Genomic DNA, 16,871 nt, shown 5'->3' on the forward strand with positions numbered 1-16,871 from the left:
CACTCACTCCCAGACTCAAAAACACTCTCACACCCAGACTCAAAAACACACACTCACTCCCAGACTCAAAAACACACACTCACTCCCATACTCAAAAACACACACTCACACCCAGACTCAAAAACACTCTCACTCCCAGACTCAAAAACACTCTCACTCCCAGACTCAAAAACACACTCTCACACCCAGACTCAAAAACACACTCACACCCAGACTCAAAAACACTCACCTCAAAAACACTCTCACACCCAGACTCAAAAACACTCTCACACTCACACCCAGACTCAAAAACACACACTCACTCCCAGACTCAAAAACACACACTCCCAGACTCAAAAACACACACTCACTCCCAGACTCAAAAACACTCTCACACCCTGTGGCAAAGTGCCCGCCCCTGTGTGTATTTTGTGTGTTATGTGTTGTATGTTGCGTGTGTAAATGTTGGTGTATAGATTGGTACACGGGATATAAACGGGTCTGTGTTTCACGTGTGTTTAAAAGTGTAGATTTGTATTTAGGCACGAGGAGGGCACAAATCACTTCACGTGCTGGTTAAATGTAATATGTGAGCACGGGGTTGCACAGAATTAATTCACGTGCTGGGATTCAAGTGAATAATTAGTAATTGAATCCCAGCACAACAGTATAAATAGGCACATTTTTAGTCACTCGGGGTTAGGTGTTCGGAAGAGGAGAACGGGAGAGAGAGAGAGAGGAGAGTTAAAATCATTAGAAGTAAAGATCGTAAATATAAGTGTTTGTTCTCACCGTGTCTGTTTGTCTGTCCGTGCACCGTTTGTTTAGTGTTAGTCGTTTTGTATGTCTGTTTATTTTGGCGCAAGTGCCGTGTCCCGTTTCGTGCTGTTTTGAAACCTTTTATTTGTTAATAAACGCTGAGTGCAGCCATTGCACTCAGCTCATCATCACCACCGTCTCTGTCTGTGTTTGAATTCCTTTCTGGTCTGACGCAACCCACTCTGGCCGTCTTTGTGACACACCCAGACTCAAAAACACACACTCACTCCCAGACTCAAAAACACACACTCACTCCCATACTCAAAAACACTCTCACACCCAGACTCAAAAACACACACTCACACCCAGACTCAAAAACACTCACTCCCAGACTCAAAAACACTCTCACACCCAGACTCAAAAACACACACTCACTTCCAGACTCAAAAACACTCTCACACCCAGACTCAAAAACACACACTCACTCCCAGACTCAAAAACACACACTCACTCCCAGACTCAAAAACACACACTCACACCCAGACTCAAAAACACACACTCACTCCCAGACTCAAAAACACACACTCACAACCACCCAGACTCAAAAACACACACTCCCAACCACCCAGACTCAAAAACACACACTCACAACCACCCAGACTCAAAAACACACACTCCCACCCAGACTCAAAAACACACACTCACAGCCACCCAGACTGAAAAACACACACTCACAACCACCCAGACTCAAAAACACACACTCACTCACAACCACCCAGACTCAAAAACACACACTCCCACCCAGACTCAAAAACACACACTCACAGCCACCCAGACTCGAAAACACACACTCCCACCCAGACTCAAAAACACACACTCCCAACCACCCAGACTCAAAAACACACACTCACACCCACCCAGACTCAAAAACACACACTCACACCCAGACTCAAAAACACACACTCCCACCCAGACTCAAAAACACACACTCACAGCCACCCAGACTCAAAAACACACACTCACACCCAGACTCAAAAACACACACTCACAACCACCAAGACTCAAAAACACCCACTCCCACCCACCCAGACTCAAAAACACACATTCTCACTCCGACTCAAGCACACACTCTCACTCCCACAATCTCACGCACCCAGTGTAATTAGTGGAGCACAATTGTAATTGAACAGAGATATCATTTTAATTGCAATCTGCTGTAATTGTACTTGGTGTTGCCCCTCGGTGGGTGGCGTTCACGTGAGGAGCTGCAGCGTGGACACGTGCACGTGGTACAGGAAGTCAGGGTACGACGCGCCGCCGTTGGGGCTCCTGTCCTCCACCAGGAGGCGCCGGAACACAGCCTCGGACTCGTCACCCTGCTTCACAAGAAACAACTGAGAGAGAGAGAGAGAGAATGATAGAGGTGGAGAGAGAATGATAGAGAGGTGGAGAGAGAGAGAGAGAATGATAATGTTCCAAAAGTGGGTTTTACAAATTCAAAATTGAAAAGAAAAACCATCTAAGTTGAACAACGTTTAAAAAATATGATTATTATTATTATTATTATTATTATTATTAATAAACATTCATGTTTTCAATTAATGTTTAAGTCTTCAGTTTCTCTTGTTGCCTGATCTCTTAAAAAAAAAAAAAAATGCACTTCCTACTTTTATTATTTTTGTCGAGTTGAAGCAGAAACTCTTTTTATTGAGTGCACATGAGGACAAAAAACAAAATAAAAAGGCACAGATATTTCCAGACGGCCTCAGACTGGGAGCTGGGAGCTCTGGGAGGCTCCAGCGTGATTTCAGACAGCGTGTGTTAACATACAGCGCTGAGATCAGGCCAGGACTGAGAGGGTTAAAAAAGTGAGCCTGTGCTTTACCTTCATGTGTCGCGCTCTGTGTTCCTGGAGGGTCTGGATGGTGCCCCTCACACTGCGGGACAGGGGGGTGTCCAGGACAGGCAGGGAGCACTGCGGGGGACGGGGAGGAGAGCATGGAGAGAGTGAGAGAGAGAGAGAGCGTGCAAGGCATTGTAAGCAAATTTGATCGTCCATATTCATATTGTTAGAATGGGCAGCAGTGTGGAGTGGTGGTTAGAGCTCTGGACTCTTGACCGGAGGGTCGTGGGTTCAATCCCAGGTGGAGGACACTGCTGCTGTACCCTTGAGCAAGGTACTTTACCTCAATTGCTCCAGTAAAAACCCAACTGTATAAATGGGTAATTGTATGTAAAAATAATGTGATATCTTGTAACTATTGTAAGTTACCCTGGATAAGGGCGTCAGCTAAGAAATAAATAATAATAGAATATTGCATGTATGATACATTCAATTGAGAGACATTGAGCGACTTTTATCCAAGGCGACTTACAGAGACTAGGGTGTGTGAACTATGCATCAGCTGCAGAGTCACTTACAACTACGTCTCACCCGGAAGACGGAGCACAAGGTGGTTAAGTGACTTGCTCAGGGTCACACAGTGAGTCCGGGGACCTCCTGGTTACAAGCCCTTTTCTTTAACCACTGGACCACACAGACCACACAGTACAGTGAGGAGGGGTCATAAAAGGGTGTGTTTTGGAATCTACAAAACTGAAGTGAATGCATTTTCCTTCCAGCATACATAAGAACATAAGAAAGTTTGCAAACGAGAGGAGGCCATTCAGCCCATCTTGCTTGTTTGGTTGTTAGTAGCTTATTGATCCCAGAATCTCATCAAGCAGCTTCTTGAAGGATCCCAGGGTGTCAGCTTCAACAACATTACTGGGGAGTTGGTTCCAGACCCTCACAATTCTCTGTGTAAAAAAGTGCCTCCTATTTTCTGTTCTGAATGCCCGTTTATCTAATCTCCATTTGTGACCCCTGGTCCTTGTTTCTTTTTTCAGGTCAAAGAAGTCCCCTGGGTCGACATACATAGTGTGTAAGGACTGTGAGGCTGTGCTGGGTTTGCTCAGGGAGTGTGACCAGTGTGCAAGACTAGTGTGAGAGACTGCGAGGCTGTAATGTATCAGTGTTAAATACTGTGGGTCTGTGGTGTGAGGGTGTGGGAGGCTGTTTCCTGCACCATGCTGCTCACCGCTCCGCAGCGCAGGTCTCGGGAGGAGGGCACGTTGAAGAGGCTCTGCACCAGCTGGGGGGGCACGCAGCCCCCCACCCACAGGAAGAGACCCCGCCCGTCCTCCGCCAGGAACACGCGGTCAGGGGCCAGACTGCGCTGAGAGCATCGCACTGCCGACCAGGGCTGGCCAGACACGGGCTGGGGCACAGAGACACGGGGAAAGAGACAGGGGAGGGTTAGAGCAGCACAGAGAGAGACAGGGAGAGAGACGGGGAGAGAGACAGGGAGAGAGAAACACACAGAGAGACAGGGAGAGAGACACAGAGACACAGGGAGAGAGACAGGGAGAGAGACACAGGGAGAGACACAAAGGGCACAGAGAGACAGAGAGAGAGACTCCCTCCTGCATTGTGACTCACCAGGGGGAGGAGCCTGGGGTAGAAGTGGGCGGCGGTCTCGGCGGTGTCCATGGCGACGGCGAGGCTGCGCTGGTAGACTCTGTCACTCAGTGCGCTGTGAGGACCCGGCAGCAGGACCTCACTCTTCCTCAGGCAGTTCAGATAGACGGGCAGGACCTTCAGGAACTGGGGCAGCACCAGCTGAGCAGAACAAGCAGAGAGAGCAGAACACTGACACTGCACTGAGAATACACACACACTGACACTGCACTGAGAATACACACACACTGACACTGCACTGAGAATACACACACACTGACACTGCACTGAGAATACACAAACACAGACACTGCACTGAGAATACACACACACTGACACTGCACTGAGAATACACACACACTGACACTGCACTGAGAATACATACACACACACTGACACTGCACTGAGAATACACAAACACAGACAATGCACTGAGAATACACACACACTGACACTGCCCTGAGAATACACACACACTGACAGTGCACTGAGAATACACACACACTGACAGTGCACTGAGAATACACACACACTGACACTGCACTGAGAATACACACACACACTGACACAGCACTGAGAATAGACAAACACTGACACTGCACTGAGAATACACACACACAGGCACTGCACTGAGAATACACACACACTGACACTGCATTGAGAATACACACAAACACTGCACTGAGAATACACACACACACACAGACACTGCACTGAGAATACACACACTGACACTGCACTGAGAATACAAACACACACACACAGACACTGCACTGAGAATACACACACACTGACACAGCACTGAGAATACACACACACAGGCACTGCACTGAGAATACACACACACACTGACACTGCACTGAGAATACACACACACAGGCACTGCACTGAGAATACACACAAACACTGCACTGCACTGAATACACACACACTGACACTGCACTGAGAATACACACACACTGACACTGCACTGAGAATACACAAACACTGACACTGCACTGAGAATACACACACACTGACACTGCACTGAGAATACACACACACAGACAATGCACTGAGAATACACACACACTGACACTGCACTGAGAATACACACACACAGGCACTGCACTGAGAATACACACAAACACTGCACTGCACTGAGAATACACACACACTGACACTGCACTGAGAATACACACACACTGACACTGCACTGAGAATACACACACACACACACACACAGACACTGCACTGAGAATACACACACACACTGCACTGAGAATACACACACACTGACACTGCATTGAGAATACACACACACACACTGACACAGCACTGAGAATACACACACACTGACACTGCACTGAGAATACACACACACTGACACTGCACTGAGAATACACACACACACACACTGACACTGCACTGAGAATACACACAAACACACAGACACTGCACATAGAATACACACACACACACACTGACACTGCACTGAGAATACACACACACTGACACTGCACTGAGAATACACACACACAGACACTGCACTGAGAATACACACACACACACACTGACACTGCACTGAGAATACACACACACAGACACTGCACTTAGAATACACACACACACACACTGACACTGCACTGAGAATACACACACACTGACACTGCACTGAGAATACACACACACAAACACACAGACACTGCACTTAGAATACACACACACACACACTGACACTGCACTGAGAATACACACACACTGACACTGCACTGAGAATACACACACACACACACAGACACTGCACTGAGAATACACACACACTGACACTGCACTGAGAATACACACACACTGACACTGCACTGAGAATACACACACACTGACACTGCACTGAGAATACACACACACTGACACTGCACTGAGAATACACACACACTGACACTGCACTGAGAATACACACACACACACACAGACACTGCACTGAGAATACACACACACTGACACTGCACTGAGAATACACACACACTGACACTGCACTGAGAATACACACACACTGACACAAACTTACATTCAACAACAAACGTTTCCACTGGAAGTCTCTCAGTGTCTTTTTCAGTGAGTGCGAGTGTGTGTGAGTGTGCGAGACAGCGTGTGAGTGCAAGGCTGGTACTCCGAGTGCTGGTTCTGGGACAGGACGTCCTCTTACCTGCCCTGCTGACACGGCGCTGGTGGAGCCGTGCTGCCGGTAGCTGGCCAGGGTGCGAGTAAGCTCAGAGAGCAGGGCGTCCCGGAGAGAGAGAGGGGAGGAGTGCAGCACAGCCGAGTACACTGGAGAGACAGAGACAGGAAGGACAGAGAAACAGGGGCAGTGTGACAGGGGGATGGAGAGACATCGAAAAAACATTCATAAACAAAGCTGCCTTCAGCAGAGTTTGCAATGCAGGCTGTTCCTCTCCGCTCCCCGGCCGCACTCACCCTTCTTGCAGTAGAAGGCGAGCAGAGTCTCTGCCTGGCTGTTCCTGAAAGTGTCCACCAGGTGGCAGGAGCAGTTCAGAGACAGGGTGTGGACGCGGGTCCTTCTCTGGCCACTAGGGGCGGTGTAGGACAAGGCACACTGCAGGGCACGGAGGGGAAAGTTTTGGAATTGATTTAATTATATATTTTTTATTCACTCAACTTCATGGGAAAAAAGATACACAGGGTTAAGACCCCAACCCCGCCCCCAACCCCGCCCCCAACCACACCCCCAACCCCAACCCCACCCCCAACCTCAACCCTACTCCCAACCCCACCCCCAACCACACCCCCAACCCCACCCCCAACCTCAACCCTACTCCCACCCCCAACCTCAACCCCAACCCCACCCCCACCCTCAACCACATCTTCAACCCCGCCCCCAACCCCACACTCAACCCCACACTCAAACACACCCTCAACCCCACACCAAACCTCAACCCCACCCCCAACCACACACTCACCCCCACCCCCACACTCAACCACACCCTCAATCCCACACCAAAACCCAACCCCACCCTCAACCACATCTTCAACCCCGCCCCCAACCCCAACCACACCCCCAACCCAACCCCCAACTCTAACCCCTCCCCCTGTGTTACCTGGATCACCCCCCCCTTTAGCCCCTCCCCCTGTGTTACCTGGATCACCCCCCCTCTCTAGCCCCTCCCCCTGTGTTACCTGGATCACCACCCCTCTCTCTGGGTCAAGCTGGCCCTGGTGAGTGAACTCCACAGCGAAAGCCTTGTCCGAGTCGATGGCTCCCAGTGCCAGCTCACTGGGGCCCCCTGTCCCCACGCTCAGGGGCCCGAAGCAGCCAGACACCGTCAGACCTGAAACAGAAGAACGCAGAGCAATCTGCCATCTGGTATCCTGTGTGGAGAGGTCCCATTATAAGAATTCAATACAGTTTTCAACCCATGCTTTACCCATGGCTCTACTGTGCATTTACCATAGTAATCAACGCAGGGATGAGGATGAGACTCCTACTGCAGAGCAGTCTGATCCATTCCTGGTTTTACTATGAGTTTACCTGAGCTTGTTACCTAGACACACTGTGGCTAATCAAGCTGCTAGTAAAACCTGGAATGGGTGACACTGCTGTGCAATAGGAGTCTTATTTCCATAATGGTTAGCCATGTTTTTTAATATGCTTTACCAGACCCCTCTGTGCTTTACAATGCTTCCCTATGCTTTACCATACCTCTATGTGCTTTACAATGCTTCACTATGCTTTACCAGGCCTCTCTGTGCTTTACAATGCTTGCCTATGCTTTACCATACCTCTCTGTGCTTTACAATGCTTCACTGTGCTTTACCAGACCTCTCTGTGCTTTACAATGCTTCCCTATGCTTTACCAGGCCTCTCTGTGCTTTACAATGCTTCCCTATGCTTTACCAGACCTCTCTGTGCTTTACAATGCTTCCCTATGCTTTACCAGACCTCTCTGTGCTTTACAATGCTTCCCTATGCTTTACCATACCTCTCTGTGCTTTACAATGCTTCCCTATGCTTCACCATCCCTCTCTGTGCTTTACAATGCTTCCCTATGCTTTACCAGGCCTCTCTGTGCTTTACAATGCTTCCCTATGCTTTACCAGACCTCTCTGTGCTTTACAATGCTTCCCTATGCTTTACCAGACCTCTCTGTGCTTTACAATGCTTCCCTATGCTTCACCATCCCTCTCTGTGCTTTACAATGCTTGCCTATGCTTTACCATACCTCTCTGTGCTTTACAATGCTTCACTGTGCTTTACCAGACCTCTCTGTGCTTTACAATGCTTCCCTATGCTTTACCAGGCCTCTCTGTGCTTTACAATGCTTCCCTATGCTTTACCAGACCTCTCTGTGCTTTACAATGCTTCCCTATGCTTTACCAGACCTCTCTGTGCTTTACAATGCTTCCCTATGCTTTACCACACCTCTCTGTGCTTTACAATGCTTCACTATGCTTTACCAGACCTCTCTGTGCTTTACAATGCTTCCCTATGCTTTACCAGACCTCTCTTTGCTTTACAATGCTTCCCTATGCTTTACCAGACCTCTCTGTGCTTTACAATGCTTCCCTATGCTTTACCACACCTCTCTGTGCTTTACAATGCTTCCCTATGCTTTACCAGACCTCTCTGTGCTTTACAATGCTTCCCTATGCTTTACCACACCTCTCTGTGCTTTACAATGCTTCCCTGTGCTTTACCAGACCTCTCTGTGCTTTACAATGCTTCCCTATGCTTTACCAGACCTCTCTGTGTTTCACTGCAGTTATTTTGCTGTGCTTGTTTAGTAAAAGCACATCACCTTTAATTGAACACATGACAGTTCTAAAGGTAACACCCTCTCTTTTTTTAATGAAATCAATTCTACCTTTACTGACGTGGATCTTCATCACCGCATCAAACCCGATCTCTCTCTGGAAATTCCTCCACAGATCCATTCGGAACTGCTCCCGGTCCGCCTCCTCCTGGGAACACAAACCCGACAAACACGGGAGTCACTGACAATCACAATTCTAATAGCAGTGACTGCAGGGTTGTTTTAAATTGCAGTTACGATGTATTCTGTTCAATTATAGTTGCCGTGACAATCACACTGCAGTAAGTCCAATAATAATTCCAATTACACTAAAACGTCGCCTGACCTCAGCACCACGTTACTGGATCCTCAGCTGATGCGCTATCCTTGCACTATTGCACTGCTAACATGTCACTGTAGATATAACTTGCTGGGATCCTAACTGGCTGCATCCTAGTTCATGTTGTATTCTAGTAGCATTATTATTATTTGCACTTGCTGTAAACTACACTGTTTAAATATGAACCTTGCATTGTAACCCTGTGCTGCCCTGGAACACCTTGAACAAAGTCTGCCAAATAAATACATAAATAAATAAATAATAATAATAATAATAATAATAATAGAGTTACCTGCAAGCTGCTGTACATGTAGACTCCGCCCCCGCTGATGTCGGAGGCGTGTCCCAGCGAGGCCACACCCACAGGTTCCTGTGAGAAAAGGAAGAGGTCCACGCTGCAGCCGTGAGCCACGCAGGACTCAGCCACGGAGACACAGGAGCCACAGGGCTGGAAGACAGACTGAGACACGGGACGAGGGACCGGAGTGAGAGAGAGGGAGGGGGAGAGAGAGGGAGGGAGAGGGAGAGAGAGGGAGGGGGAGAGAGAGGGAGGGAGAGGGAGGGAGAGGGAGATCTTTTTTGCTATTTATTTCTTTTAAGCTTACACTCTCCAAAGGAATGGACGGCAGGAAGCAGGCCTTGCTGACAGTCCGGTTTGTTTACCTTGTCCTTGGCTGCGCCGAAGATCCCAGAGTCCGTCCTGCTGCCAGGCCTACTGTCTCCAGCAGGGGGCGTGGTGTGAAAAACCAGCAGCTTCCCTGGACAGCCAGCATCCTGAGAGAGAGAGGGAGGAGAGATAGAGAGAGAGGGAGAGAGAGGGAGAGAGAGAGAGAGAGAGAGAGAGAGATGGAGAGAAAGGCGGTGGGGGGGTTATTAAATTGACTAAATTAACCCATGCCCCCCCCACCCCCCCAGCCTCCCCCTGTGTGTCTCACCTTCAGTAGTTGCATGCCAGCCTGCAGCGCGGGTTCAAATATCACCACAGCCTCCCGGGTGTCAGCGAAGAGCGACGGGATCTGAGCCAGCAGACTGGGGGGGGTGGGGGGGGGGCACACACAGGGGGGTTACATTCGGGGGGGGGGCACAGGGGGGTTATCAAAGGCCAGATAATACAGCTTGTTACCTATACACACACACCGATCAAACTGTGACACTGCTGTGCAATAAGAGTCTTATTACCGGGCTTGCTTTCGATAGGAGTTTAATCAGACACACCTGAGATCGTTACCGACACACGGGCTTCAGGGAGTTCCAGGAAAATAATTCCATCAAAGCAAGGTACTTTACCTAGATTGCTCCAGTAAAAACCCAACTGTATAAATGGGGAATTGTATGTAAAAATAATGTGATATCTTGTAACAATTATAAGTCGCCCTGGATAAGGGCGTCTGCTAAGAAATAAATAATAATAATTGTTAACACTCGTGGAGACGGGATGGGACACACACTCAAAAAAAAAACTCCTTAAGACACGACCGCTGAAGATGTGCTGCAAAATCTCTGTGCATGCGACTTGCTTAAAACCATTCTGATTTGCAATGCAAAGAGGTTTTTCTGAGTGCGTGTCGCGTCCCATCACAGCGCTAGCAGTTGTCTTGATAGGCCTGTAATATAGAGAGCAGAGATTTCTGCTCCTTCTCATTTTTTCCTGAGAAAAGATTGCAGTGATGTCACTGCGGTGATGTCACAGCGGTGATGATGTCACTGCCCCAATGGAACGCCCAGCCCTGTCGCAGTGTTAGTGTCTCAGACCTGTCAACGATGTCCCTGCAGTCCTTGACAGGCACCAGCAGCCCCTCCACTAGGGGGAGCTCCAGATCTTCTGTCTCCGTGACGACCAGCATGTGAGGGCGGGACAGGGTGGGGCTTAGGCTGTACAGGTGCAGCGTCCTGTCGTAGGTCACGACCCCCACGCTCAGCTCCGATTCGTCCATCCCGGAATCCCTTCAACCAATCAGAAGAAAAGAGGGTAACGATATAGTGATGTCACAGTATAATACAGATCACGATATGATATGCATCATGATACATGTGCTTCTACTAGGGGAGACCTTTATGCTTTACCAGACCTCTCTGTGCTTTACAATGCTTCCCTATGCTTTACCAGACCTCTCTGTGCTTTACAATGCTTCCCTATGCTTTACCAGACCTCTCTGTGCTTTACAATGCTTCCCTATGCTTTACCAGACCTCTCTGTGCTTTACAATGCTTCCCTGTGCTTTACCAGACCTCTCTGTGCTTTACAATGCTTCCCTATGCTTTACCAGACCTCTCTGTGCTTTACAATGCTTCCCTATGCTTTACCATCCCTCTCTGTGCTTTACAATGCTTCCCTATGCTTTACCAGACCTCTCTGTGCTTTACAATGCTTCCCTATGCTTTACCATACCTCTCTGTGTTTTATTACACTGTGCTGTGCTTTTACTACTAAATAATTACTTTTCCATTTTTTTTTCAGGTCACAGATAACAACTGACCTGGGCAGTTTGTCCAGCAGTGTCCGGAGTTCCTCACACACCAGGGAGACTGCCCCCTGCTGGACCGCTTGGACAGACACATCGATGAGGAAGATGAAGGCTGGCGCTCCGTCCTCCTGATGATGATGATGATGATTATTATTATTATTATTATTATTATTATTATTATTATTATTTATTGGTCATTTAGCAGACGCCTTTATCCAAAATGACTTATAGAGACTAGGGGGGTGAACTCTGCATCATCAACAACTGCTGCTGCTGCTGCAGAGTCACTTCCAATAGGAGCTTGTTTGTTTTACGTCTCATCCGAAGGACGGAGCACAAGGAGGTTCAGTGACTTGCTCAGGGTCTCACACACACAGGGAGTCAGTCAGTGGCTAAGCTGGGATTTGAACCTCCTGGTATGGAGCCCCTTTCTTTAACCCAGCAAGCCTCCCACACAAACACAGGGTGAGAGTCACAGTCCGGGCAAGCGCTGACAAGCTTTGACTGCTTTCGCTTGTTTTCAGAATTATATTACCCTGTGAAGGACCCTTGCAGACTCGCGTCCAGCACTGCAGCGAGGTTCCTGTGTGGCTCCGTGGCTGCGTGGCTCCAGGAACTCATAGGAGCCTCGGCTCAGCTCCGCACGGCTCAGCCAATCCACTCTCCTCCCACTGCGGTCCGTGTGGGTGTAATACTGCCAGGGGACTGCAGGGGGCAACGCAGGAACAGCACGGTTATTGTTTAACACGGAGTGGGTGTTGGGTTTCAATGAATCCCGGTCCTGGAGGTGCCACTCCACTCCAGGTTTAACAGATAAAATGAAAATCTTGAGGGTCTGGATGGAGGTTGAATTTAGAACGCTCTTCCACTCCTGGTCTTTGTTCCAGCCCTGTTAGGTTCATTAAACCTCCATCCAGACCCTGAAGGCGTTCGGTGTCTCATTTGAACTGTAAAACCTGGAGCGGATCAGCGCTCCAGGATCAGGACTGGAAACCCCCCCTGCTCTAAGGCAGTGCTTAGCAACCCCGGTCCTGGTTTTCATTCCAACTGAGCTCTCAATTAATCAACTAGTCCCTTAATTGAACTGATCGTTTGCTTAACTAGAGCTTTTTAATTGTTCTCAGCCCCTCCCCCCGAGTTGTGTCAGACTGACCCTCAGACAGCGAGGCACAGAATGGGCAGTAGAACCTCTGTCCGCAGTCCTGGAAGTCCATAAAGGGGTTCATGTGCGCCCCACAACTGCTGCAGCGTACTGGACCCCCCAAACCAGGGTCCGAGACAGGCAGGGGGGGCTGCAAGAGAGGGGGGGGGAGAGACTTGGAATCAATTACAAGATACGAGAAGGAGGATCGCTCGGTGTGACACACAACATGGGACTGAGAATGATTCAGCTTGCAAAGGGGCGTGCTTGAACTGCAGTCCATCAGTCATGTGATCTCATTGCTGTTCCAATCACAACTCCGATTCTGCAGCTGTGCTAAGGCTCTCTGCCTCACCTCCCCACGAGCCAGCCTGGCGAAGGGCTGCACGATGGCAGCCAGGGGCAGCTGGGAGAGGAGAGCCGCCTGGGGGGAGCTGGGGAAGGAGTAGGAGGTGCAGCGCAGGAATCGGGGGCTGGCATTGCCTGAGAGAGAGAGAGTGAGAGGGGAGAGGAGGAGGGGTGGAGAGAGGGGGAGAGGAGGGGGGAGAGGAGGAGGAGAGAGGGGAGAGAGGAGTGGAGAGAGGAGGAGAGAAGGGAGAGGAGAGAGAGGAGGAGAGGAGGAGGGTGGAGAGAGGAGGAGAGGGGAGAGAGGAGGAAGAGAGAGAGGAGGGGTGGAGAGAGGAGGAAAGGGGAGAGAGGAAGAAGAGAGAGAGGAGAGAGGGCAGAGGATAGAGAGAGAGGAGGAGAGGGGAGAGGAGAGAGAGAGGAGGAGAGAAGGAGAGAGAGGAGGGGTGGAGAGAGGAGGAGAGGGGAGAGAGGAGGGAGGAGAGAGAGGGGAGAGGTGAGAGGAGGGGTGGAGAGAGGGGGAGAGGAGGAGAGGGGAGAGAGGAGGGAGGAGAGAGAGGGGAGAGGTGAGAGGAGGGGAGGGGTGGAGAGAGGGGAGGGTGGAGAGAGGGGGAGAGAGGGAGAGAGGAGTAGGGGGAGATTGAGAGAGGAGAGAGAGAGAGAGAGGGATACATTATTATATCAACAGTTTCATCCATAACTACATGACAAAATGCATCAGTGCAATTATTATTAATATTATGATTCTGTGTTTCAGTGACAGGGACGCCTACCCCGGTCCTGCACTGTGCAGTGTGTGCTGGAGAGAGGAGGAAGCTGCCCCCTAGTGTCTGTGACAAAGAACTGCGCCCCCCACAGCACCTCATCATCATGCAAAACCTGCACCTGGAAAAGAGGGGAACAAATAAAAACAACAGAGAAGAAACGAGAGAGAGAGAGACAGAGAGAGAGAGAGAGAGAGAGAGAGAGAGACAGAGAGAGAGAGAGAGAGAGAGAGAGACAGAGAGCAAGAAACAACATGAACCATTATTATTATTATTATTATTATTATTATTATTATTATTATTATTATTATTATTATTTATATGAACTCACCACATTGGGAATCAAATCTGGATCCAATCCATACTTCGATTCTGTCCCTGAGTTTGGTTTAGGAGATGCCTGCAAGGAAACGAGACATAAAAAAAAAAATAAATAAATAAAAATCAAATAACAAATTGTTTGCCGACAGCAGCATCTCCTGGGTCTGTGACGTGCAGCTCCTCACCTGGTCCTGATCGCTGCTGCCCCCCGGTGGTGAGTCCGCGCCGGTGCAGGGAAGCCTCTGAAGGGAGCTGTGGGGATCTGCAGCCCAGGAATCGGAGCGCCCCGCGGGGCAGGGAGGGGGCGGCACAGCGCTCGGTCTCCACGGCAACTGGGCTGGGCTGGAGAAGCAAGGGTCAGTCCATTCTTGATATTTCCTGCGACCTTCAAAAAAAGGAAAAGTAATTATTTAGTAATAAAAGCACAGCACAGTGTAATAGAGCACAGAGAGGCATGGTAAAGCATAGGGAAGCATTGTAAAGCACAGAGAGGGTAAAGCATAGGGAAGCATTGTAAAGCACAGAGAGGTCTGGGAAAGCATAGGGAAGCATTGTAAAGCACAGAGAGGTCTGGTAAAGCATAGGGAAGCATTATAAAGCACAGAGAGGTCTGGTAAAGCATAGGGAAGCATTGTAAAGCACAGAGAGGTATGGTAAAGCATAGGGAAGCATTGTAAAGCACAGAGAGGTCTGGTAAAGCATAGGCAAGCATTGTAAAGCACAGAGAGGTCTGGTAAAGCATAGGCAAGCATTGTAAAGCACAGAGAGGTGTGGTAAAGCATAGGGAAGCATTGTAAAGCACAGAGAGGTGTGGTAAAGCATAGGGAAGCATTGTAAAGCACAGAGAGGTCTGGTAAAGCATATTAAAAAAACAGGGTAAACTAACCCTTATAAAAGTGTCCCACAGTAAAGGCACAGCACAGTGTAATAAAGCACAGAGAGGGTAAAGCACAGTAATAAACATTGCAGACCATGTAAACTGTGGTGCATGCAGAGTATAACCAGGGAGATAAGCAAAGGGGAACAACTGCATAAACACTGTGCATAAACACTGTGCAAAAACACTGTTCAAAGATACAGCGTTAAACATTTCTAAGGGATCTCGCCGTCCTTCCACCTAGTGCAGCTCGTGATGTCATCAAAACACAAAGTGCCCACCAGCATCAGCCACGCTGCCCGCTGGTTGGGGGCGTCAGAGCAGAGGGGGGGTCCGAAGAGCTGGCATGCAGCCCCGCCATCGAGCGAGCCAGCCCCCCCATTCCCAATCCCTCTGAACTGGGAGCGCAGGACCAGTATGCAGAGGGCTGGCTTTCCCAGTGCGACATTGGAGAAGGCTGAACAGCAAGGGATCCTTCAGAACTGCTTGATCTCCCTGCTGGAGGAATTCAGAACAAACACTTGAAATGTTTTTACTCATTTCAAAGACAATACAATCAATACGTTGCTTGGTGGTCCAGTGGCTAAAGCAAAGGACTTGATACCAAGAGTTTTCAGATCTTAAACAGTTGCAGAGTTACTGATAAAATGTTACAGCCAAGTTGAAATCTGTTTAAGAGCTGAGAACAATGAAAAAAGGTCTAATTAAGCACATGATCAGTTCAATGAAGGGTCTGGTTGAAAACCAGGAGACACAGGGAGTCCCCAGGACCGGAGTTGGCCACTGTGCCTTCATCCAGGCGTAGCCAATCACGGTCCTGGAGGGCTGTTCCAGTCCTGGTCTTTGTTCCAACTCTGTTCGAAATTGTTTAACTGAACCAAACAAACCTCCATCCAGACCCAGATACACAGAGGAATACACTGGAGGGGATTATATCTGCGTGACAAATTAATAGGAACGCGATGGGACAGCTGGCCTCTAACACGAAAGTGTGAGCTACATATTGAAGGTGATTCTATTATTATTATTATTATTATTATTATTATTATTATTATTATTATTATTATTAGCAAACACCAATAGCGAAAAACAAACTGGTAATATAACTGGAATTTGATTTTTAAAAAGCGTGAGTTTCAATGCTCACTTAAGTTTGCCCTCTCAGTAAAACTCTAAACGCTCGAGTGAACGTGCGAGCACTCGAGTGCTGACTCTGAAATGTATTCGGATGAGATGTAAAACAAACGAGGTCCTATTGGAAGTGATGATGCAGAGTTCACCCTCCTAGTCTCTGTAAGTAACTTTGGATAAAAGCGTCTGCTAAATTACTAAATAATAATAATAATAATAATAATAATAATAATAATAATACGGTGGTCCGGTCTCGATATTTAGATCACAGGGTACACAGCAGCACAGAGGATGTTATTTAGACGCTATTAATAATATTAGATATCGGTTCTGCACCCCGACACCCCAGCCCAGCACGTTTTGAGACAGGTTACCGTGGTTTGTCCCCGGATCGTAGCGCTATTGTCCCGGGGAGATGATCGCGTTGCTTTCCCATCCTGGTCGCTTGTTTTAGAACACGGTG

At 48.6% G+C, this 16,871-nt stretch overlaps 1 protein-coding gene across 6 annotated transcripts; it reads right to left on the reverse strand.

Moving 5' to 3' along the window:
• Positions 1-1,905: 1,905 nt before the first annotated feature.
• On the reverse strand, positions 1,906-15,481 carry LOC131706765 (protein transport protein Sec24C-like). 6 transcript variants are annotated; one of them, XM_059008471.1, is made up of 20 exons: positions 15,287-15,470; positions 14,586-14,785; positions 14,411-14,479; positions 14,089-14,200; positions 13,326-13,453; positions 12,983-13,121; positions 12,365-12,534; positions 11,842-11,957; positions 11,117-11,308; positions 10,300-10,393; positions 10,028-10,138; positions 9,657-9,824; positions 9,097-9,193; positions 7,412-7,563; positions 6,692-6,830; positions 6,423-6,544; positions 4,220-4,399; positions 3,819-3,998; positions 2,624-2,713; positions 1,908-2,114 (listed from the first exon to the last, which is right to left on the reverse strand). In XM_059008471.1, the coding sequence occupies exons 1-20, from the start codon at positions 15,444-15,446 to the stop codon at positions 1,992-1,994; spliced, it is 2,742 nt and encodes a 913-aa protein (XP_058864454.1). In that variant the 5' UTR covers positions 15,447-15,470; the 3' UTR covers positions 1,908-1,991. The 6 variants fall into 6 exon arrangements, with proteins under 6 accessions (XP_058864457.1, XP_058864456.1, XP_058864454.1 ...); XM_059008472.1 differs by having other exon boundaries at positions 1,910-2,132; positions 9,657-9,734; positions 15,287-15,464; XM_059008470.1 differs by having other exon boundaries at positions 1,910-2,132; positions 15,287-15,464.
• Between the last annotated feature and the right edge of the window lie 1,390 nt (positions 15,482-16,871).

This window comes from Acipenser ruthenus, chromosome 37 (genome assembly GCF_902713425.1).
Source record: "Acipenser ruthenus chromosome 37, fAciRut3.2 maternal haplotype, whole genome shotgun sequence".
Taxonomy (NCBI): Eukaryota; Metazoa; Chordata; class Actinopteri; order Acipenseriformes; family Acipenseridae; genus Acipenser; species Acipenser ruthenus.